The 25751-nt window shown below is 32.6% G+C and overlaps 1 protein-coding gene across 2 annotated transcripts; it reads left to right on the top strand.

Annotated features, from left to right (window-relative positions):
- Positions 1-2686: 2686 nt before the first annotated feature.
- LOC133189047 (uncharacterized) lies at positions 2687-22748 on the top strand. Of its 2 annotated transcripts, none has more exons than XM_061324489.1 (3): positions 2687-2786; positions 22074-22190; positions 22628-22748. In XM_061324489.1, exons 1-3 carry the CDS (start codon positions 2705-2707, stop codon positions 22744-22746), a joined length of 318 nt encoding a protein of 105 aa, XP_061180473.1. In that variant the 5' UTR covers positions 2687-2704; the 3' UTR covers positions 22747-22748. The 2 variants fall into 2 exon arrangements, with proteins under 2 accessions (XP_061180473.1, XP_061180471.1); XM_061324487.1 differs by lacking the exons at positions 22074-22190; positions 22628-22748 and adding exons at positions 7073-7189; positions 7625-7780.
- Positions 22749-25751: the final 3003 nt, after the last annotated feature.

The following is a 25751-nucleotide window of genomic DNA, read 5'->3' as shown; positions in this document are numbered from 1 at the left end:
GTGATGGCAGTGATGAAGATGACGACCGTGTTGAAGAATGACAATTACTTGATTTTGAAACTTGTCTGAAAGTGTTTTCCGTTTAAGCGTATATGCAGAATACTTGGTATCAACTCTTAAGGAATTTCTATGCACTAAAAAATACTTTTTGAACGTTCAGAAAATTATTTTGATAAAATTTTTTTTTGTTTCAAAATAAGTACGTATAGTTATACTTGCAGGAAAACATTAAAGTATTGATAAACAGTAATAACTTTTGCAATAGTTAACTTAAATATTGAAAATTAATGCAAATGAAATTAATTTACTGCAATATCTAAGCCTAAAAATAATGTTAATGTTGCCTTGATTACAATTTGAGTTATTAATACACTGTACATTTCAATTAATCTTTAGATCTAAGGGCAGTTAGACCATCTAAATTGCATAAAAACGGATAATTTGCAGTGCGTAGAGAATCCTTAAGCAATGTTTTTATAAAAATATTTGCTGTACATGCAACCTGTGCATGAATTAAATTATCAGACATTAGCATCTTTTTTATGAAAAAAGGTTCACAATAAAGTACATGTATAATTTAGACAATGAATTTAACATTTTGTATGGAAAAACCACAGTGTATATTATAGAGGTCTATAATCGCCACTAATTCAACATAGCAAGTTTGATGACGTCATAAAAGCAACACGTGCACCGCACGGCAAAAATATAAATATTTCTGAAAATTACAAATCCTCTATATGTCTATGGACAATTATCACTGCAAATCTTGATGGGGCCATTTAGGGGCACTATAGCCTCTTCCTCTTTATTGCATATTTTTTTGTAAATAGGCAAGCAATTATAGTGTAATTTTTTCCTCGATTTTGGGATTTCAAAAAAAGCAGAAGTTGTCGTCTCATGTTGAGCTATATTTTCTTGGACCTGATTTACAAAACAATGTCAAACAATGATGCAAGATGGGATTTTAGTCGAATAAAATATAATTAAAAAGGATATGATTGAATATTATAGTCTGCGTATGTTCTAGGATGTGACCGGTCGGCAGGGGATGCTCACTCCTCCATGGCACTAATGTTTTAGAGGCCCGTGTTTGCTCTGCTCCAAAAATTTATATTGTTTAATGGACTTTTGATCTTGAATACTGTTCGTTATCTCCATACATTTCATTGTCCCAGTGGATATGATGATTTGTGTAACTTCTTACAAGTCGATGTTTTGTGACTTTGTTTACAGATTGTATGCTACTGTTGATTCTCCACTTACTACTTGTAGTAAAAGATAAGATGCTTTTGTGGATTACTAGATATATCCAATGTCCTTTAATTTATTTACTGTAGTTTGTGTGTTCCATAGAATTAACAAAGCAACAAATAATGCTTTATTCTGCTGTATTCCCTTAAATGTCTACTTTTAAATTGAAATTAAAAGACATATTCATCTCAATACTGAGTACGTAAGATAATAAACTGCATATTATTTTAACAGTCAATAAATTCAAAAAATAGATTTAAGGAGTATTAAGTGGGGTATACCATATATGCTGCAACATAATTATTCTCTATTGAGAAGTTGATGGCTCGTTTTAATACTCCCCCTCAACTTCTCTACGAAAGGCCTCATAAAAGCAGTTCAGAAATTGACTAAATGAAGAACCAAAACCGGGTCCCACTTCGATCGGTGTTTTAGGATTGATGCATTATCATAGGCATATTTTGGATGCACAGATGTTGTTTTGCAATGGAAATGCGATTAAAAATGCCGATTCTGCTGACTTAAAAAACATTCATCACGGTAGAACACTTACTTGCGATATCTGTGTCACCGGATTCCTTCATTCATTCAAAACTGCGTTTGACCTCTAAAAAAGTCTAAAACTATTTCTCCGGATAACTATTTTACACTGAAACATTTAATACAATTTATCCGGATAAAAAGTTTTAGACTTTCTTAGAGGTCAACCGGGTTCAAACGCAGTTTTGAATGAATGAAGGAATCCGGTGACACAAATATCGCAAGTAAGTGTTCTACCGTGATGAATGTTTTTTAAGTCAGCAGAATCGGCATTTTTAATCGCATTTCCATTGCAAAACAACATCTGTGCATCCAAAATATGCCTATGATAATGCATCAATCCTAAAACACCGATCGAAGTGGGACCCGGTTTTGGTTCTTCATTTAGTCAATTTCTGAACTGCTTTTATGAGGCCTTTCGTAGAGAAGTTGAGGGGGAGTATTAAAACGAGCCATCAACTTCTCAATAGAGAATACAACATAATCTACTCTTATCAAATTTTAGAAAATATCTGCCGAATATGCGGAAGAGTTAGAGAAAATATTGAACACAAAATAAAATAATACTATTTTTCTTAATTGCTAGTGTTTTGTTTTGTGATATATATCCAATAATTATGTGATAATGGAAACATACGGATTCAATTATGTCTAACGGCACTGTATGACTTCATGATGTATAATAAACCAAATCTGCGAAATCAACATTTTCATCAATCATAGCAAAACCTGTAAAATAATATCATCTATCTCTTCCTTACGTGACAGCTGCAAGTTATCCTGTTATCCTGTAGGGTAATTTTTTTGGGCAGAATTTCAAAATCAAGTTCATCAAATAGTGCCGAATGTATAAATAGAAAATACGGCAACTCGGTGTTTACTCAAGTTAATTTAGCGTTTGGGTTCAGATATGGCATTCAAAATCGAGTCAGTTGTAATGCTCCTTTTGGTCATTCTTTTGGTCAACAACCCTGGTCTTCTTACGGTAAAAGGTAAGATACTCTGCTTCCATTTGAAGAAAAAAATTATAACCTATCACTAAGTCAAATGCTGACTGACGTTTATTATACTAATTGTTAGGCCATTATATATACACTGAACTGTCTACGGACTTTTTCGTTTTGTTTTTTTTTCGATCATGACAAGTAGCACACGACGGGTGTAACGGCAGAGAATGTTCATTCATCCATGGCACCTGATCCCACCTCTAAATTTTGAGGTCCGTGTTTGCTCTACTCCAAATTTGTATCGTTTCATTGGACTTTCGAGATTGAATAATGTTTGTTATCTTTATATTTCATTATATGTACTTGTACTATGAAAAATATAAAATTCCCTATTTAGCATATTTTTATATTTAAAATGTTTTTAGAAAATGGTTTTTGACATCTGAAATAGAATGTGTTTTTCTTGTTTAACAAAAACGGCACGATGTAGTTGAGTAAAAGCCCCAACGTATGAGTTAAAATATGACATTCAGAATGGGCTCCGGCGTAATGTTCCTTTATTTGTTTTTAGTAATCTAACAATAGAGGATAAGGAAACCACGCCGGCAATCCAAAAAATAATGTTGCTTAATATCTTACCATAAAAAAATAAAGTTCCTCGCTCCGTGGTCAAATTTTTCGATGACAACAGGCTAAAGTCTTTTTTAATATTTGCAACAAACAGAACGAAACTTGCTCAAATGTAATGAGAAATGCATAATAAGCAACAACACTTATTCTGTTATCGTTAAAACTTCCCAAAGTCAAATAAACATTTTTCGTCAGTGTTTAGAGCTTCCTTAATATCTTTAATAAAAGCTCTGCTTTTTATGAGAAGAATATTTTCAAAGTTTTTCAATACATATTCTTTTTTGACAGCTTAATCTCCAGCTATAACCATACCCTACCTCAAGGGGTTATTTAAAAAACTAAATGATAACTTTGTAAAGATACTTTTATATTGATATGTTTTATATATCTTGACTCAGTTGCTTGTTGAATGATACAACGAGATACATCGAAATCTTCACTAATTCTTAATCATTTACCTTTAAAAAAATGCATAGCCCCTAATATGATCAAATCTGAATTTTTTAAACTTAAGAGTACTTTGAAACAAATGTGTTTAAAATTGCCTCTGAGGAAATTGAGAATTGATGAAAGTATAAAGACAACACACTTTACATGACAGACAGACGGACAGACTGGGGACGGACAGTTTAGATCAGACAAGCTCATTTGATCCTGAAATGCTATTTAGTTGCAAATTCTCCTTGACAATAAAAGGTGACCAATTTATACCATTCAAGGCGTATTTTTATGGTATAATTAGATGCAAATGTATTAAAAATCAAGCATTGAGAAAGAGATTTGCTTTTGCTCTCAGTGCTCTCAGTGCATCAGAACTAAAATATATATTTATTTTAAATGTTTGAAAATTCAGTAGATAAAATTAATCGACAAAGGACTTGAATGTGTTTTTGAAAAATACTCTAAATGCTAGGATCAATTAAAACTGATAGTTTTGTCAAAGTCCTATGCCGGAAAAGTATTCCATTGTGCTCTTTAATTTAGGCTTTTAAGCGACAATGTATCGGCTTTTTTCACCATATATTTTTGAAAGAAATACAAATTTATGGTTCCTGGATCTTTTTCCTTATTTCACAAAAGAATTCCCTTTTCCTTTAGGTACAATGCACATAAATTATGTTTTAAAATCTTGTAGAGATCATTGGAGAGAGGAAATTTATAGAAATTCGTAAAATAATACAAAATTGTATATCAAATGTATATCCAGGCCATATTAAAAAAACACACACACAAATTTGGATTATCAAAGCACAATTTTGAGAAAAAAACTTTTTATTTTTTTTATATATCACAGGATCCCCGTTCATCAACACAACACTAAAAATAAACATGTGAAACATGAATGAAATGTTCACTTTTTTTTCAAAAGCAAGAACACTTCTACCGAATACAATTCAAATTTTTCCTTATTTCTTCCCTTGTTTCAAGATTGAAGATTGTGCTAGAGATGATAGTAGACGGAACTAGTCACTAAAGATATAAATATTATATCAAACAGATGATGGAGAAAATTTGAATATTAGTCAGTTTATAAAAAATCCCTACAGAAGCAAAATTACGTATTTGAGCAGGTATTTCTTCTGAATATTAAAAAGTCTAGACATATTTACTGTAACATGTTTACTGGCAACAATGATGTAGGTAAAATTATTATTATTCTAATACAAATGAGAAAAAGATTCTTCTCTTCTAATAAATAATTACAATTCCAGTGCAGCCCGAAGTAATCAGGCAGTGTCTAGAAAGTTTGGTCAGGGTGTAAAGAGCTAATCCTTACGACGCTGGCCCGAATCCCAATCTGGGATGTGGAGACCTGTCCTTAGTATGAGACGTTTAAACCGAGATCCCGTTTTACAGTAGATGTTGGCACACAAAAAAACCTCATTGCTAAATGGCCCTGAATGCCGTGTATAGGTCTAAATTTGCAGCCCCCATCGGCAAGTGGTGGCGACTCAATATGAGTGAAAAATTCTCGAGAGGGATGTTAAACAAAGAACATTCCAATTTAACTCTCCGTGCGAACAGGACATTTGCTCAAGTGACATAGACAAACGTCCCTGTCTCAAAAAGAAGGAATAGAAATTAAAGTATCACTAAGCCGTTTAATTTTAAACTATACAAAATCGCAATAAACCTAAAAAAATATCTTATTGTTTTTACCCTTTGCAGGTGTTCCTATTCCATAACAAAAAGGGGGTTATCAATTCAAATTATTATTGTCCAAATTTTTACATAATAGGATTGTCCATATTAAGTTTTACTTTTAAAATATTTCATGCGTTTCATGTCAAAAATTTTCGTAACTTGTGACTGGTCATCAACAAAATTCCTTTCTTAAAATCACTCTGATTCTACACATAAGTGCTCTGAAGTTGATTTTAAAGGATGCTGGAGTTCCTCTTTGACTACATTTATGTAGTCTTCGGTGACCACGTTTTCCAACACACTGTTGAAATTTCGATGGGCACTTATTGTGCTCCTGTATAGGTCGACCTATTTATATATTCCTTTGAAGCAGAATTTATTCAAAAACCTCTTCTTGAGAAGAAAAAAAAAACACTTGCTGTGCACTTCCACTCGACATTAAGTTATATCGACGACGTATTATCAAATAACAATAGCTACTTTCATTCATATGTCGATTCGATTTATCCAAGTGAACTTGAAAGAAAAGACACTACGTACAGAGTCTACCACATCGGTTTCATATCTGGATGTTTCACTGACTATAAACGATAAAGTCAAACTTACAACTAAATTATATGAAAAACGAGATGACTTCAACTTTTCCATCATCAAATTTCCTCAATGATGTAGCAATATCCCACCATCACCTGCATATGATGCTTATACATCTCCCAGCTTATTTGATACTCACGAGCATGCTCCGAGTACGATCACTTTTTAAACCGAGGTAGGCTACTGACAGTTAAGTTGATGTTACAGGGATTTCAACAGCCTCGTTTGAAGGCAGCATTTCGTAGATTTTATGGCCGTATGATAGCTGATAGCTGTTTCATACCAATTGTAAGGCCTTTGTTTTTATTATTGAATTTGACTACGCAATGTTCCGTCTACCTGATCTATACATAGGGCTCACGGTCGACAGGGGATGCTTACTCCTCCTGTGCACCTGATCCCACCTCTGGAATTTCCAGGGGTCACGACTCAAGAGTTCGAAATGATAAAGGTATGAGTCGATATCAGATGACCAACTGTACTCACTTGAATGGTCATTTAAATACCTTGTCTCGATTAACCATTTTATTATTTTCATTTAATATTATCAAAACTGAGCATTAATCAGTTTCCATTCTTCCAAAGAAAGCAAAAATTCAGTCAAGTTAGATGCAAACGATACGCATCTTTAACCTGTTTCATTATATGTTTAGTAGTTACTTGATTATATGAGATGTATTGATTTTTGGTACTCCGTAAAGGCATGTATGCCTATTTCAAACATAAATATGATAATCTTCATAATATTTCTAACCTATTTATCTATCTATCAAATAAAAAGAAATACTGAGAAATATATTAAGTATTGTTACTTATTTAAGAAGGCAAAACCTTAACAATGAATGTACTTGAGTACAGTTGACTTCATGAATTTCTATGTTGAATTTTTTTTTATAGTCATAATTTTCCTTGTTAGAAAAAAAATCTTTAATCAATCGATTTAAATATTTTTGTCACTAAAGGGGGTGACTCTCGATGCTGGTCTATGAATGGTAGATGTCAATATACATATGAACCTTGTTTCCAATATAAACCAGGATACTGTGCTGGAGCCACTAACAGACAATGTTGTGTTCGTGGTAAGCAAATATTACAATATTTTTTGAAAACGGAGAAAAATACCAAAAAAACTTTCTCTAAATTAAACCCAAAATACATCATTTTAATAAAATGTTCTTAAGATATCAATTTGTCGCTATGGAAAAGCTGTTTTCATATAAAACTGCATTGAATTTATCATTAAAAACCAAGATGATTGAAAAATAATTAAATCTCTTTACACTGTATGAATTCGAAAAACATCAACCTTTAAAAGGTTTGATCACGTAATACTAGAAATAAATAATAGCAATCGTAAAATTTTTTTAGTGTTTCAAACAGTACTTCAATTTTTGAATTGGAGATTACTTGCTTGATCATTCATAGAAGTACTACACTAGAAATAAGAAGACAATGAGGAAACTTTTAACTTATGTACATCACTTCTTTAATAATTTTTTTGTAATTGTTAACAGGAGCGGATGTACAATGCTGGAGGGCACGTGGTACCTGCCAAAATAAATCGAACTTCTGCAGTGGCAGATATCTGAGAGGTCTATGTGGTGGAGGTCTATCACGCCAATGTTGTGTATAGCTCCTCTTATCTTGAAAATAAAACCGGTGTGGTTGTATTCATTTTGATTTTTTTCTATGCTTTAAAGAAAAAGCGGATTGGTAAATACAGTACCAGCCTGACACAAAGCAGTCCCAGAGCAGTCCCGGGGACTGCTAAAGCAGTCCCAGAGCAGTCCCAGAGCGGTCCCAGAGCAGTCCCACAGCAGTCCCAGCGGTCCCAGAAAGCAGTCCCAGCGGTCCCAGAAAGCAGTCCCAGCAGTCCCAGAAAGCAGTCCCAGCAGTCCCAGTGGGCGGGGTTAATTAATTTAATGGGCGGAGCTTACTCAGAATGAGATTACCAATAAACAATGTAATTATATAAAAGGCAGTTGAAATTGATGAGCAATTCTTTCTGAGTAGTATCAAGAAATATTTACAATTCTTACGCAACAGTCATTTCTGAACTGTTAAGAAAATCACAGTACGCGTATAGAAACAATTTATAATTATTGAATGAAGAAGACGTTCACACCTATTAATAACATGAATATTTAAACACAATTATTTGGTATATTAATTTTTAACCAAAATAAACCAATTTCTTCATTTTTTGTGATTGATATTGGTTTTCATATTTATTTATTTTTTATATAGAAAATTAAACTTGAATTGTTTATTTTATACCAGAATTAGCTTTAAATAGATAATGATAATTATAGAGCAAGGCCGATTCCCATACTATACTCTGAATGCATTTTTCTTAAGTATTGGAGCTTTTGAAAAATTCTTTGTTAAACATTGCCGAGTATTATATTTCAGTCACGATTATTTTCAATGACTTGCCAATTTAATTATCTTTAGATTCTCAGTTTTAAGTGTTTTATTATATAAATGTTCGAGTGTACATCTGTAAATCATGCAAATGGAACCCTCAGATTATGTTCAAAATTAATTAATCCCGAAATAAATTTATACACAATTATTAAAACTAAGATTTTTTGCATGACATAGATTGAAATTAGTGTCAATGTTGACCAGCGTGTGTGTAACACTGATACCCAAATAACATGCATTTACTTTCTGCTAATTATGCCCAAAGGCGATTGAAACCTCAGGTGTTGACACCATTTTATACAATCCCACTGTATTAACCGGCCAGTTAAACACAAACAAAAGAAATAAGAAACAAGTCACAATTCCCGATATTTTCAAATGGTTATTTCTTAAATAAATGTACTCTTTTAATGACTTGTTTATAAATTAAAAACTAATTCATATATAAATCCCGGAATAATTGTTCACATTGTTCATGTGACAGTAGAATGGTGGAATAATTTTATTTCATGGTCATTAAATAAATTATCAAGTTTTATTTGAGGGTGGTAAAAAATAGCATGGAGTGCTCTTTTTTTAAGCATGGTATTAGCTTTTTCAATTAAGGAGGTTGGATCCTGACATCAAAAGTAATGAGAATTTTTTATCAAGTATATTTTTAGAATTTATACACGTAGCTTAATTAAAAATCAAAACAAAAAATTGGCGTCAACGCGCTTTTTTTGGCGCTACAGAGCATTTAGTTTGACCTTTTTGCACTGTAAAAACGTCTTACACATAAATCAATTTTTTTAAATTTTTCCTCCGATATTTTTTATTCAAATAAGTTATGGGAACAAACACAGTTTTATTTCATCTTGAATAGACCCATTAAAATTTTTGACAACGAAAAATTTTTTTTAAATTACTCCGCACGTTCAATTATTTGACCTTTTTGCACTCAAAAAATTTCATTTTGCTAGCATTACAAATTTAACAAGCAAAAAACTAATTTAAAAGTAATGACATTTTACTGAATTTAAGAAGAATGATTAAAAGTATCTTGTATATTCAGAAAAGAAAGTTAAAAGTGGGGGTCTGTGATGTTAATTTTTAGATATTACTAAAATAGTGCTAATTTTGAGCTTAAATTAGGGCTATTTTTTCTCTTGATTTTCACAATATATTTGATTTATTTATCAAATATGATGATTGAATTCATGACAGTTTATTAAATATATAATTTAGGACCAGTATAAATCAGTTCACTGCTCAAAATAATTCTGTGTGCAGACTGCATGTAAAAATAGGAATCCAAACTTAACATACTTTAAATACTTCGAAAGAGAAATATTGATCATTTTCTTCTAAAAAACCTTCCGCCACAAAATATAGTTCCTCACTTAATGCTTTTATTAGGGAATTTAATCATGGAGTTTTAACTGAATATAGTTTATTTGGCATTGTAGAATCCAGATTTATTGTAAGAATTAAAACATTACGCAGATTTTTTTAAATATAGGTTAAAATAGAAATCTGCTCAAAAGCTCAACAGCGAACCTCGTTAAGAAAAAAAATCCAGTACAGTACGTTCCTCTGAATACATGTATCTTACTGAAATGACAAGTTTGTTTGTTTGTTTGTTTGTTTTTAAATAGTGCTAATGCAAACTTTGAGTACATATGTAATTTGACAGCATTAATTTATTAAATAGGCCTAGATATTTTTTTTCAAACACCTGTATTGAAGTTTAATTTAAGGTATAAAAATCATCCCCTGACTTCTCTTTTTAACTACTTTTATTTTCTTAAAATTAATTCTAGACTACAATTGTGTAAATTTACAGCCCTCTGAAGACATTTAGTAATTACATGTATAGTTATCTCTATTTATTTAATTTTTGTAAGAAATCAATACTTGTTTTTTTTTTTATATTTGCTTTTTTCTTAAACACCTCTCTGCAGAAAGTAAACACAACAACAACAAGGAGCTGCAAATTCAGAATACACAAGGGGCGGAGCTATCATGTCACTCAGAACCTTTTTCACGCATGAGTGAACAAAGCAGTCCCAGGGACTGCTGGGACTGCTGGGTCTGCTTTCTAGAGCAGTCCCACAGCAGTCCCAGGGCAGTCCCATAGCGGTCCCAGAGCAGTCCCACAGTGGTCCCAGAGCAGTCCCACAGCAGTCCCAAAGCAGTCCCGGGGACTGCTATCTGGGACTGCTTTGGTGTCAGTTTGGGTCTGGTTGGTACTGTATATACATATACATGTAAACTGTCATCGTACACATTAGAGAACATCAAATTTTAACACCTTTTGCTCTGCTTTTTATCTATTAATTTACGTAGATGCTTAAATATGAATAAAACAGTATATAATTTCTATAAAGACCCTGCTCTATGTAGCTTTAGTTATTTATGATTACGCTTATCAGCTGAATAGGACTGTTGCATTTATATTTCAGAACTTACTTATGCATGTTTACAATATATACATCATCTTATTACCACGCCTACCTTTACACCTATGCCCTATTTTTGAAAAAAAAATTAAAATGATTTGAGATTTCAATTTTATGCAAGAGAAAAAAACTGATGAAATTGGTAAGAAGGCATGCTAATTGGAATTAGAATTGGATAAAAATGCGCAAGTTTTGTTTGTATGTTGTTTAACGTCCCTCTCGAGAATTTTTCACTCATATGGAGACGCCATCACTTGCCGGTGGAGAGCTGCAAATTTTGTGCTATGCTCGGCCCTTACGGCCATTGAGCAGTGAGGGATCTTTATCGTGCCAGCACCTACTGCGACACGGGACCTCGGTTTATACGGTCTCATCCGAAGGACCGGTCTCCACGTCCCACAGTGGGATTCGAACCCGCGACGTAAGGATCAACTCCTTGCTTCGCAACTCTAGAGCAGACGCTCTATCACTGCTCCACGCGGGCGACAAAATGCGCAAGTACATTTACTCCAAATATTGCAACTATATGGAATTTTTATTTCTTACCTCTAGTGGTTATTTATAAAATATACAGCTTATATAGCTACAAGTTTTGGACGCAATATTTATTCAAGTTTTATTTTGATAATAATGAAAACCATTAATCACTTATTTTAACAAGGCCAAATTTTAGGTAAGCCCGATCTTAAAACTGTCGTCAAATTTTCATATATATTATAAAATATGTCTAAAATCATGTAAGAATATTGGTCAGATATATATGAAAGAGAACACTTTTACATTTTGTTAGCATGGGCATAAGATGTGTAAGATGGATGTTTAAATATCGCTGTAAACGGCTGATGGGCAATATGAAAACCATCTATTCTTCTGTCTTCAGTTATTCAGAAGTGAGAAAAAATTAAAGAAAGTAGAAGACCTGTATAAATACACATTTGTACATTTTTACGGTTGTGAAATATGTGAAATATTGAAAATTGGTGAATTAAGGAATGAATTTAATAGCCTGGGTTGGGGCAGTTTTCGATTTACAAACCGGGAAGCGGCTTATAAAAAAGAGGAAACTGTTCCAATCCATGTTATACCGGTATAACTAGGGTACCTCATAATTCAACTTTCCGTCATCAGGTGTACAAAATAGGACAATTTAGTCTTTAAAAATGCCTTCAAATTGAACATATTTTAAAAGTAACGTCAAGCGGATTGACACGTCATCGTGACGTAGGCAACACAGGTTTTATGATATAAATATTTTTATCCAATTAAATGACGCGTTGCAACCAAAAATTGAATATTTTTGAATAAAGTTAATCATGCTAATTGTCACTGGGTGTTTGAAAGTCAATATATCGTGTCTCAGAAGCTCTGACAAGTGTTTGACTTTTTTATAAACAAGCTTATGGAACATATTTTAGATGTTCTTGCCGTTTTTGAAATACTATGATAAGGTCAGGAATCAAATTTGTATATCATTATTTAAACAATTTCATTTCGATATTTAGTTAGGGCATTATAATAAAAAAACGGTGAAAGGCAGATTAACAGAGATATGTGAACTTTATATTGGTCAGGTATCTCACTAGGATAAGAGTAACACCTACAACTTTCCTGTGTGTTTTGATCTTCATACTGACACTATAAAAGAGGAAATTTAAATTCCCATATTATTAGAACAATTAATCAACTTGCAAAAATTCAGTTTTCAACAATGTCTCCTTATTAGAATTACTAGTCCTGATTCAGTCCAAATTTTTAATACCGGGTAAGACTGTAACAAACATTTACGAAGATATTTAAAATTATCGAAAGCTCGAAATTAATTTGGTCAAGCATAGCAACGTGTGATTGCTGGAGTTATTTAAAAGTGTAACAGCAATAAAAAGCTAAAAAAGTTTAACAGTCTAAGAGGTAAGCAATACGATAAATCTAAACAACGGAACGGGGAAGACAAGTGTCCATAATTTTAGGAATTGTTGATTACGATAGCTCGTGCATTTTGGTATTTAATTGTTAAAAGCATTATAGCTTGAATAGCTGAATTTCGATGGAAATTGATATTTGTTTGGTTTCTTTGCATGCTCTTTGCATTGATTTGTATTTGACAAGTAATTTACTTGTGTTATGTTTGTATTGGTGAATGTGCAGGTACTGGTCGACGAAGTCCATTTGGGTTGAGGTGCTGCCGCTATCACCATGGTTCTTGGCACTCCATTGGTGGCGGTTACGGTTCCTTAATTACTCGTGGTAGAGATTGAAGTCATGACATACGTAATAGTGGCCCTTAAAAAATGGCGTATTCCGTCAAATGGAGAAGTGCAAGACATTCTGGAGAGCTGCAAATTTTGACTTATACTGGGCACTCAGGGCAACTGAGCAGTGAGGGACCTTTATAGTGCCAGGACCTCAGTTTATACGGTCTCATCCGAAGGATCGGTCTCCACGTCCCACAGTGGGATTCGAACCAGCCACGTAAGGATCAACTCCTTACTCCGCGACTCTAGAGCGAACGTTCTAACCACTGCGCCACGCGGGCTACCCTTGACGCTGTGATCTGTTCTATCTATACATATACATGTAGTTAAACAGAAAGCTACCTCCGTTACAGATGATCTCAACTTTGCTTTAACAAAGCTGAATGAACTTGTTTAGTGCTATTGTCGATATCTTATTATTATAAAGTGAACCTCCCATTACTTTACAAGTAGAGAGAAAAAGGTGAACTGCTTTAAACACTTCCATTGAGAATGTCATATTTGTAGCAGAATTTTAAAAGTAATTTCTTTTTATGAGAAAAAAATCAATGCTATTATGTTACATGTATCAAACATATTCCGCGTAATGGAATTCGATTTTATTTTTTATTTGATATGACACAAAACCCACCATTTACCAGCTTCCAACTCTATGAATGATTGATATAGAATATTGATTCAATATTCAAATGGTTTGAAATAACAACTTAATCACAAATGACAGTGATTAAATTTTGATACTTGTGTCTAATGTAAAAAAAAAAAAGTTGCTGATACTCTTCATTTAGTTCTCGTTTGGTAAAATATAACAATATAATTTTTCTATGATTTTTAAAAATCATGCAGTACAAAATTGTATTTAAACAACTATTTTTCAACTGCTGCTAAGGAGAAACTTCAGACGTACTGTGCTAAAGAATATTCTAGAAGTGGTGAAAATCACAAAATTAAAGTCAGTAATTTTACTATCTTGTGATTGGTCATCAAGTCATCAACAAATTTACCTTGTTAAAATCAATCGGATTCTACACACACGTACTCTGAAGTTGATATTAAAAGGATGCTGGAGTTCCTCATTGACAACATTTATGTAGCGTTTAGAGACCAGGTCTTCCAACAAACTGCTGGAAAACCGATGGGCAATAATTGTGCTTCTTTATTAGCCGATCTGTTTTTATATTCCTGTGAAGCAGAATTTCTTCAAAAATTTCTACATGAGAAGAGGAAAACACTTGCTGTGGCCTTCAACTCAACCTTTAGATTTATTGACGATGTATTATAAATTAGCAATAGGTACATCATTCATATTTCGATTCGATATATTCCAGTGAACTTGAAATAAAATACACCACGGACTCTACCACATCTGGTTAATATTTGGATGTTGTATTGACTATAGACAATAAGGTCCAACTATCAACTAAATTGTATGACAAATGAGATGTTTTCAACTTTTCCATCATCAACTTTCCTTATTTATGTAGTTATATCCTGCTATAACCTGTGTATGGTGTTTACATCTCCCGACTTATTTGATATTCAAGAGCATGTCCCAAGTACGATCATTTTTAAATCTAGGCAGGCTAATGACAGATAAGTTGATGTTACAGTAATTTTAACAACCTCGTTTAAAGTCAGCATTTCGTAAATTTTATGGTCGTTAAAATGACCTTGTTAGCAAATATAACCTATCATTTGGTCGTATTTCGGCTAACTTTTTTCATACCGATTGTTAGGACTTTGTTTTTATACTGAATTTGACTACAAATGTTCCTTCAACCTGATCAATACATAGGGTGGGTATGACCCGTCATCAGGGGATGCTTACTCCTCCTAGGCACCTGATCAAACCTATGAAATTTCCAGGGCTCTGTGCTTTAGGCCCTCTTCACAAAATTGTATTATTTTAGATTTTTTGAGATGGATCACTTTTCATTATCTTCACCTTTCTAATTTTTGATTAATCATAGAGAGAAATACTCCGAGAAATATGCAATGAGTTGTTTAACGTCTCTTCGAGAATTTCTTCTTATATTGAGACGCCATCACTTGCCGCCGGAGGGCTGCAAATTTACACCTGTACTCAGCACTTATGGCATTTGAGCAGTGAAGGATCTTTTTTGTGCCAGCACCTACTGCGACATGGGACCTCGGTTTATACGGTCTCATCCAAAGGACCGGTTTCCCCGTTCCGCAGTGGGATTCGAACCCGTTAAGTAAGGATCAACTGTTTACGCTGCGACTCTAGAGAAACGCTCTTACCACTGCGCTATGCGGGTGACCCGTGAAATATGTAATGACGTCACTTGGCACCCCTAAAAATCTTAGATTAACAATTTTGTCATCATATCAAATTTATCCTGACGTTAAAATTGTTAAAAATACATTAATTTTGTGTATCAAACATTCTTTTTCGTATTACAATGCTATCGAAGTCAAAGTTAAAATGTTAAAACATTTTTTTTAATTACATGTAGTTGTAGCAAATTGAAATTGTTTTAACAGATTTTTTAAAGCTAATCCAATACTTTATTAAAATTTCGTTTGTTTGTTCGTTTTTTGTTTTTTTTTTCAATTTTTTTCAGTCTGCAATAAGTTCAGCTACCGTAGATAGGGGTCGGTAAGTGACTTAAAGCATCGATTTTTTTTAGGGAAAAGATAGTATCATGATTTTTCGATTGATTTGATATTTAGAAGTATGAAAGGATTGTGTATTCCCGCACATGATAGCCCCCCCCCCCTCCCCTTTCTCTCTCTTTTTTTTTTTTTTTTTTTTTTTTTTTTTTTTTACATTTATTTGATTAGTATTAAAAAATATTCAAAAGAATATTTTTGCATTTTATACAATTTTTTTTAATTTGTACTGTATTTGATTTTGTAAAGATATCTTCGCCAAAGTACAGTCAGTTGGCTATCGTTGCTTAGATTAGCGATATGGCTCCTGAGCCTCTCTTCTTTAATATAATAGGGTGCATTATTATTATTATTATTTTTTTTAGGAAAGCTGATCTCAATATTTTCATCTATTTTACGTTAACTCAAGTTTATTGAGAGAAAGTAAATCAATGCAAAAACATATATTTGGGTAGGAAAGATTAAGAGTTGGGCTGATTGACCTTCTACCCATCTTCTCTTCGTTTTCGATGAGGGTAGATCATTTCATAAGATTTTCGAAAGATATATAACAAAATATAAGGCTGTCTTTTACTAAAGTCTAAGTCCAGAATTTTCATGTTATACATATTCTTTCAAAATGCGTTAAGTGTCTCCATGGTAAAAAATGTTGATGTACACTCTAAACGCACTTTGATTGATTGTATGTTGTTTTATGTCCCTTTCGAGAATTTTCACTCATATAGAGATGTCTCACGCACTTTGAAAAAAAAATCAAAATGCGTTGCATTTGTCCCAATTTAACGCACTTTGAAAAGAATTTCAAATAGCCTAGTGGTAGGGCACTCGCTTCGTGATCGGGAGGCCCGGGTTCGATTCTTGTTCGGCTTGTTGCGTCAAACCTATGACGTAAGCATAGGTAGTGACTGCTCCTTCGCCGAGCACCCGGGATAGGAAGTGAAAGTCAAGGGTGTTTCGGATACCGTCTATCATTCATCGCGCATTACTGAGAATCCCTTGAAACTGAAATTTCTAAATTTTAACTAAAGAATATAGCTAAATTCATCTTATGAAAAATCCTGAAAAGCTTGCATAAGTGCACGTTCGAAAGTTTTAGTGATCTAAACCTATGGAATGTTTGAGTAAACAGAAATAAGGGATATGTCTTATCCAAAGTATGAGGCTAGTACCTTTAATCATGCATACAGATACTTTTCGTCTTTTGTATATTAGGTTTTAATGCCATTTTTTCCAAGAAAAATGATATTGCACATTAAAAATTCAAAAATATCTGTCATCCCTATTTCTGTTTATTTGTTAACCGACAGAACAGTCATTACCTCCATTAAATATTAACTTATTGACAGGTGTTTCGTTAAATTTAGTCATATTATCAAATTTTGGCACTTTTTTTTTATCATGATCTAACACAGTTGTTGTTATCGTCATTTACACAGCCCTATATACACTTTAGATTAAAAATTATAGCTGCATATTTCAGTATTTTCTGAAATTTTATTTGGTATTATCGCAGCTAGGTTAAGGACTCCCATATCTACGTCAGCCTATGCAGAGGTTCGGGAAAGCTATTATGACGTCACGTTAAAACAATTCATCTGAATCTTGATGAATAAATATTATATGTTCTTTTCGAAACACACTAAAATACTTCTGTTTCTCATAAAAATTATAAAGATAAATGGATGTGCAACTTATCTTGCCAAAATAGCACTGTGAGTATGTAGAATGAAAGCCAGCTTGATCTCGCTGTACTTACTGATATGACGTCATTTCTTAGTTTGACACGCAGTTTCTCTGTACTTAGGCGTGGATCAAGCTTTTATCATAGTTTGAAAAAATAAAAATAAATACGAAACAAGATTATGTGGATCAAAATAAAGACATATTCTAAAATATATTAATCCACATTTTATTGCCAAACTAATTGATAATGTGTAGACTTTAAATATAGCCGTAGGGAGCACATTTGTACAGTACATGTAACGTGCTAGAATGAGGGGTCCAGCCCCTCGAAAATATCAAAAGTTCAACAATATCCGCTTCACTATAAATTCTGAATTTTTAAATACGTGTAACTATTATTCCTACTATTCTGAAAAGTGCTGGGAGCTAGTTGTACATTGCTTATATGTTCCGTAATTTAACATTATTCCAGTGCGTATTACATCTTTGTCTGGAGTTTATAGAAAGACGGCTAAATTTTACACAATTCCCGAGCATGAGAAAGTTGCTCCCAGCACTTTTCATGTTAAGAAATTTGTCTCAAACAAAACAGAATAAATTTTATAGCGGAAAGATACCCGTATATCGTTGAACTTTTACGATCTTTGTAGTGGTACACGTATTTTCTAATTTTAAACCTGTTACGTGACAAACAGCTGATGTAAGCGATGTCGCTTTGGCTGAACTCAGCCGAGACCCGATATATACAAGTGCAAACACCATAGTTCACATTCATCAAAACTAATGCTGTTAAGAAAAAAATTAAAATTGTATTCATTTTCTCTGAATATACTAAGGCGAATATTTCATGGGCGTCCTTAACCTAGCTGCAATGTTCAGATTCTGCCGCAACGCTATTATAGTTATTTATTTTGGTTTAACATTTGGATCCCTTAAAAGCGGATATGATAATTGCAGTGGGGTAAGCGACTTATTGGAGGACTACTGACCACCATTACACAGATCAGTCCGTTGGATTGTGCGGAGGAATGTTTAATTCGCCCGGGTTGTTTATCATTTAACTACAGAAAATCTGCAATATTTTGCGAACTAAATTACAAAAATAACAGCAACACAGACGCACAACTGAGCGAGGATTCAGGTTGGATATTCAGTCTGAGGGAAACCTGGCCTATGGTTTGAACATATAATTCTTTAATTTTTTTTAAATTTATTATAAACAAAAATGTGTTGCGCTTCCTTTGCTATTTTTCTTGAAGTTATTTAGAGCGATCAATTTAATGTAAAACAATTTTTATTCAGACATAATGTACGGTATATATCACGCAATGTATTAGAATTGGAAGCTTCAATAATGTATGATTAATTGCATGAAATGTAAGATAGTCACATAGCAAAATATCTTGATTTATTTTGTGCTTTTGATAAAGAGAAACTCCACTGTTCTTAAAATTGTGTCCTTGGAAATTAATTTAAAATGAACTTCATGGGTAAGAATTTTCTTCAAAAACTGACCACGTTTTCCAACACACTGTTGAAATTTCGATGGGCACTTATTGTGCTCCTTTATAGGTCGACCTATCTATATATTCCTTTGAAGCAGAAATTATTCAATAAGTTCTTTTTGAGAAGAAAAAAAAAAAAAACACTTGGTGTGAACTTCCACTCGACATTAAGTTATATCGACGACGTATTATCAAATAACAATAGTTACTTTCATTCATATGTCGATTCGATTTATCCAAGTGAACTTGAAAGAAAAGACACTACAGAGTCTACCACATCTGTTTCATATTTGGATGTTTCACTGACTATAGACGATAAAGTCAAACTAACTACTAAATTATATGAAAAACGAGATGACTTCAACTTTTCTATCATCAGTTATGTAGCAATATCCCAACATCACCTGCATATGGTGCTTATTAGCGATTCTCTGTAACCACTTAAACTTCTTTGCCACGCATGGTCACCGATTTTGATGAAACTTTGCCCATTATTACAACTTGACACCAGAAACATATATTAAATAAAATTTCGCTGCTATGTGTCTTGGTTGCCATGGTAACAGCCAGAAAAGTTGAAAAAATTGAGATTTTCAGCTTCTTTGAATCTTTATTACACCTTAATAAAGACTAAGAAAAACAAACAAACCATTCTCCCAAAAACATGACACCTTGTTGCCACTTATGCTATAAAGAAACTATTTAGAATTTATATCTTAGTAAGTGGTAACCATGGGTACATTTGTAATACATTTTAGATGCTGAAAAATGCTGAAAAACGCTCAATATTCACCAATGATAGATGTTACATGATCAAAGTCAATCAACAACCTAAGAAAAACAATAAAAAATATTTGACCTTATGTAATTAGGTATTGGCAATATTATTCTAAAAATAACTTTCATGGTTGCCATGGTAACACAGCGTAACCATGCAAATTTGTTGCAATGATTGGGTTAATGCTACTATCTTCAGGAAAAACAATAAAATTCATGACTAACACATATGCATCCTTGGAACCTTGCAACACCGACAACATAAGAAAAATTGGGATTAAATGTTACTTTGCATTGTAACCATGGAAACAACGTATCAGTCGTTTAAAGTGATATTTTTTGCTCCTTTAGGAATTTACTTACCTTTTAATCAAGAAACATATTATTTGACTCACCTTGAATACTACTTAACTGGTAGAACTAAAGTTGAATATCATATATTGATAAAGTTTGTTGAAAAATATAACACTGTTGCTATGGTTACCAAGAAGGGAAAGTGTTCAATTTTGTTAATTTTATATCAATATTAAACCCTATGTGCCAGCTTTTTGCATCCAGTTAGAGATTGGGTGGTAGTCAAAATTCAAAGTCAGGTTAGTTGTTCATATGTATCAATCATAAAAGTTTTTGGGAATCTACTTACAAGGGTGCGTATCCAAGGAAACAGAATATTTTTCAGATTTTTATGCATATTTTTCCGGCTAATTTCCATAGCAACGCTCTATTTAAAGAATTGAGTTTGAATTTTTTGAAATGTGAAAATTAGGGTAACACCAATGCCTTTAAAAATTGATCATCAGTTATATAGTAATATGCTTTTTAAAAAGATAGGATAAGATTGAAACACTAAGAGAGTAAATTTAAAATCCTTTCGAGGTAAATAAACCATAGCAACCGTTGCCAACCTATAAGAAATATCATATTTCGTCCTTGGTATATGATACAAGGACCTCTTGTCTATTATTTGCTTGCATTTCAACCTATAATTGTTTTTATTCTTAAGTATATGACTTTATAAAATTAAATGAACAAAATTATTACTTTTGAATACTTTGTTTCCATAGTAACGTATGTAATAGTTGATTTACCAAACATGTTTATCGTGCATTTAAGACATCAGGCCTTCAACTTTCAGAAACAGTCATTGCCACTTGTTTGCTTTGCTGCAAACGTTAACTGGGGGACTCTGAACATATTGAAAAATGCCATTTTTCAAACGTTAGGACATGTTGCTATGGTAACCATGACACGTAGCAACCAATTTTTGCCTGATTTGAGTTTACGGTATCAAAGACTTTTATCATAGAGAGTTTGGAGAAATTCTGAGACTATGCATGCCACAGCTCCTATATACATGTAAAAGTTCAAGTCATTACAGAGAATGGCTCTTATACATCTCCCAGCTTATTTGATACTCACGAGCATGCTCCGAGTACGATCACTTTTTAAACCGAGGTAGGCTACTGACAGTTAAGTTGATGTTACAGGGATTTCAACAACCTTGTTTGAAGGCAGCATTTCATAGATTTTATGGCTGTATGATAGCCAATAGCTGTTTCATACCAATTGTAAGGCCTTTGTTTTTATTACTGAATTTGACTACGGAATGTTCCGTCTACCTGATCTATACATAGGGCTCAATGTCGATAGAGGATGCTTACTCCTTCTGAGCACCTGATCCCACCTCTGGAATTTCCAGAGGTCATGACTCATGAGTTCGAAATGATAAAGGTATGAGCCGATATCAAATGACCAACTTTACTCACTTGAATGGTCATATAAATACCTTGTCTCGATTAATCTTTTTAACATTTTCATTTAATATTATCAAAACTGAGCATTAATCAGTTTCCATTCTTCCAAAGAAAGCAAAAATTCAGTTAAGTTAGATGCAAACGATACGCATCTTTAACTTGTTTCATTATATGTTTAGAAGTTACTTGATTATAAGTTACTTGATTATATGAGAAGTATTGATTTTTGGTACTCCGTAAAGGCATGTATGCCTATTTCAAACATAAATATGTTAATCTTCATAATATTTCTAACCTATTTATCTATCTATAAAATAAAAAGAAATACTGAGAAATATATTAAATATTGTTAATCATTTAAGAAGGCAAAACCTTAACAATGAATGTACTTGAATACAGTTGACTTCATGAATTTTTATGTTGAATTTTTCTTGTTACAAAAAAAATCTTTAATGGCAAACAATCAATTTAAATATTTTTTTCACTTAAGGGGGTGACTCTCGATGCTGGTCCATGAATGGTAGATGTCAATATACATATGAACCTTGTTTTCAATATAAACCAGGATACTGTGCTGGAGCCACAAATAGACAATGTTGTGTTCGTGGTAAGCAAATATTACAATAATTTTTGAACACGGAGACAAATACCAAAAAAAAAAACTTTCTCTAAATAAAACCCAAAATACATCATTTTAACAAAATGTACTTAAGATATCAATTTGTCGCTATGGAATAGCTGTTTTCATATAAAACTGCATTGAATTTATCATTAAAAACCACGATGATGGAAAAATAATTAAATCTCTTTACACTGTATGAATTCGAAAAATATCAACCTTTAAAAGGTTTGATCACGTAATACTGCAAATAAATAATAGCAATCGTAAAATGGTTTTAGTGTTTCAAATAGTACTTCAATTTTTGAATTGGAGATTACTTGCTTGATCATTCATAGAAGTACTACACTAGAAATAAGAAGACAATGATAAAACTTTTAACTTATGTACATCATTTCTTTATAATTTTTTTTAATTGTTAACAGGAGCAGATGTACAATGCTGGAGGGCACGTGGTACCTGCCAAAATAAATCGAACTACTGCAGTGGCAGATATCTGAGAGGTCTATGTGGTGGAGGTCTATCACGCCAATGTTGTGTATAGCTCCTCTTGAAAATAAAACCGGTATGGTTGTATTTATTTTGATTTTTTTCTATGCTTTAAAAAAAAGCGGATTGGTAAAAATATACATATACATGTAAACTGTCATCGTACACATTAGAGAACATCAAATTTTAACACCTTTTGCTCTGCTTTTTATCTATTAATTCACGTATATGCTTAAATATGAATAAAACAGATATATAATTTCTATAAAGACCCTGTTCTAAATAGCTTTACGTATTTATGATTCCGCTTATCAGCTGGATAGGACTATTGCATTTATATTTCAGAACTTACTTATGCATGTTTACAATATATACATCATCTTATTACCACGCTTACATTTACACCTACGCCCTATTTTTGAAAAAAAAAATTAAAATGATTTGAGATTTCAATTTTATGCAAGAGAAGAAAACTGATGAAATTGGTAAGAAGGCATGCTAATTGGAATTCCATATTTGATAAAAATGCGCAAGTTTTGTTTGTATGTTGTTTAACGCCCCTCTCTAGAATTTTTCACTCATATGGAGACGCCATCACTTGCCGGTGGAGAGCTGCAAATTTTGTTCTATGCTCGGCATTTACGGCCATTGAGCAGTGAGGGATCTTTATCGTGCCAGCACCTACTGCGACACGGGACCTCGGTTTATACGGTCTCATCCGAAAGACCGGTCTCCACATCCCACAGTGGAATTCGAACCCGCGATGTAAGGATCAATTCCTTGTTTCGCGACTCTAGAGCAGACGCTCTATCACTGCGCCACGCGGGCGACAAAATGCGCAAGTACATTTACTCCAAATGTTACAACTATATGGAATTTTTTTTTCTTACCTCTAGTGGTTATTTATAAAATATACAGCTAATATAGCTACAAGTTTTGGAACGCAACATTTATTCAAGTTTTAAATTTTTATTTTGTTAATAATGAAAACCTTTAACTTCTTATTTTAACAGGGCCAAATTTTAGGTAAGCCCGATCTTAAAACTGTCGTCAAATTTTCATATATATTATAAAATATGTCAAAAACCATGTAAGAATGTTGGTCAGATATATGAAAGAGAACACTTTTACATTTTGTTAGCATGGGCATAAGATGTGTAAGATGGATGTTTAAATATCGCTGTAAACGGCTGATGGGCAATATGAAAACCATCTATTCTTCTGTCTTCAGTTATTCAGAAGTGAGAAAAAAATAAAGAAAGTAGTAGACCTGTAAAAATACACATTTGTAAATTTTTACGGTTGTGAAATATGTGAAATATTGAAAATTGATGAATTAAGGAATGAATTTAATAGCCTGGGTTGGGGCAGTTTTCGATTTACAAACCGGGAAGCGGTTTATAAAAAAGAGGAAACTGTTCCAATCCATGTTATACCAGTATAATTAGGGTACGTATTGAATTTTTTCCTCATAATTCAACTTTTCATCAGGTGTACAAAATAGGACAATTTACTCTTCAAAAATGCCTTCAAATTGAACATATTTTAAAAGTAACGTCAAGCGGATTTACACGTCATCGTGACGTAGGCAACACAGGTTATATGAAATAAATATTTTTATCCAATTAAATGACGCTTTGCAACCAAAATTGAATATTTTTGAATAAAGTTAATCAAGCTAATTGTCACCGGGTGTTTGAAAGTCAGTCAATATATTGTGTCTCAGAAGCTCTGACAAGTGTTTGACTTTTTTTTATAAACAAGCTTATGGAACATATTTTAAATGTTCTTGCCGTTTTTGAAATACTATGATAAGGTCAGGAATCAAATTTGTATATCATTATTTAAACAATTTCATTTCGATATTTAGTTAGGGCATTATAATAAAAAACGGTGAAAGGCAGCTAGATTAACAGAGATATGTGAACTTTATATTGGTCAGGTATCTCACTAGGATAAGAGTAACGCCTACAACTTTCCTTTGTGTTTTGATCTTCATACTGACACTATAAAAGAGGAAAGAACAAGATAGGTCTAGAGCCATTTCTGGCCCCCTCTGTTGCCTAACAACACATAAAACACAACAACCATGATTTGAATTTTAAGTCACTATTACCATCATTTATTCATTAAAATGAGATAAAGAACGATCAATTTTATACACATCACAATAAAAATGATGAATTCATGGACATTTTCCTAAATAAATAGCAAAATACCCAATTTTATAGCTGAGGTAACCAAATAGGTCCCTAGCAACGGCCTCACTACACATGGATATTGAAACTAGATTTGTATACATAATTGAACTCATTGTAATGAATATCAGAATATAAGTTTTATATTATAAGTTATTTCAATATGGGTGCATTTACATTTGATATTTAGCTTAACTACAGCATTTCATCTCAATGGGTACCAAATAAATCCTTAGCAACTAAAACACAACCATGTACATATACATATATATCTACACAGAATATACTCCAGATTTCTTAATATTTAAGAAATCAACCTGAATTCATTTTGAGCAACAGAATGATTTAATATATATATATATATATATATATATATATATATATATATATATATATATATATATATATATATATATATATATATATATATATATATATATATATATATATATACTTAACAACAATTAAGAACCGTTCAATGTCAGTATACTCATAATATCTATCACATGTTTCAACTACATTGAAACCATGAGCATCAGAATATGTACAAATATTTCTGTTTCTACACCTGTTTCTACAATGACTAAACTGTACATATGAACAGTTAAAGACTGAAAAAGAGTTGATAAGAGATAGAATTAAAATCTTGGTGATTACAATGGCAATTTTATGTAACTGCAATTGTTTGTTCGGAAAAATTCAATGTTTTTCTAAAGACAACATAGCATGTGGTACAAACAAAATTCAGTAACAGTTTGACAACAGCAAAAAAAGAAAAAAAAAAGAAAAAAAGAGGAAAAAAAACTTTCCATTGTCCATTTACACATACATGTATACTTTTTGCAGGAAAGATGTCAAATGA

This window comes from Saccostrea echinata, unplaced genomic scaffold, assembly GCF_033153115.1.
Source record: "Saccostrea echinata isolate AGI-Se365-2 ecotype Australia unplaced genomic scaffold, CSIRO_AGI_Sech_v1 ptg000016l, whole genome shotgun sequence".
NCBI lineage: Eukaryota > Metazoa > Mollusca > Bivalvia > Ostreida > Ostreidae > Saccostrea > Saccostrea echinata.
The sequence above is the reverse complement of the archived record's forward strand: the minus strand, read 5'-3'. Positions and strand labels throughout refer to the sequence as shown.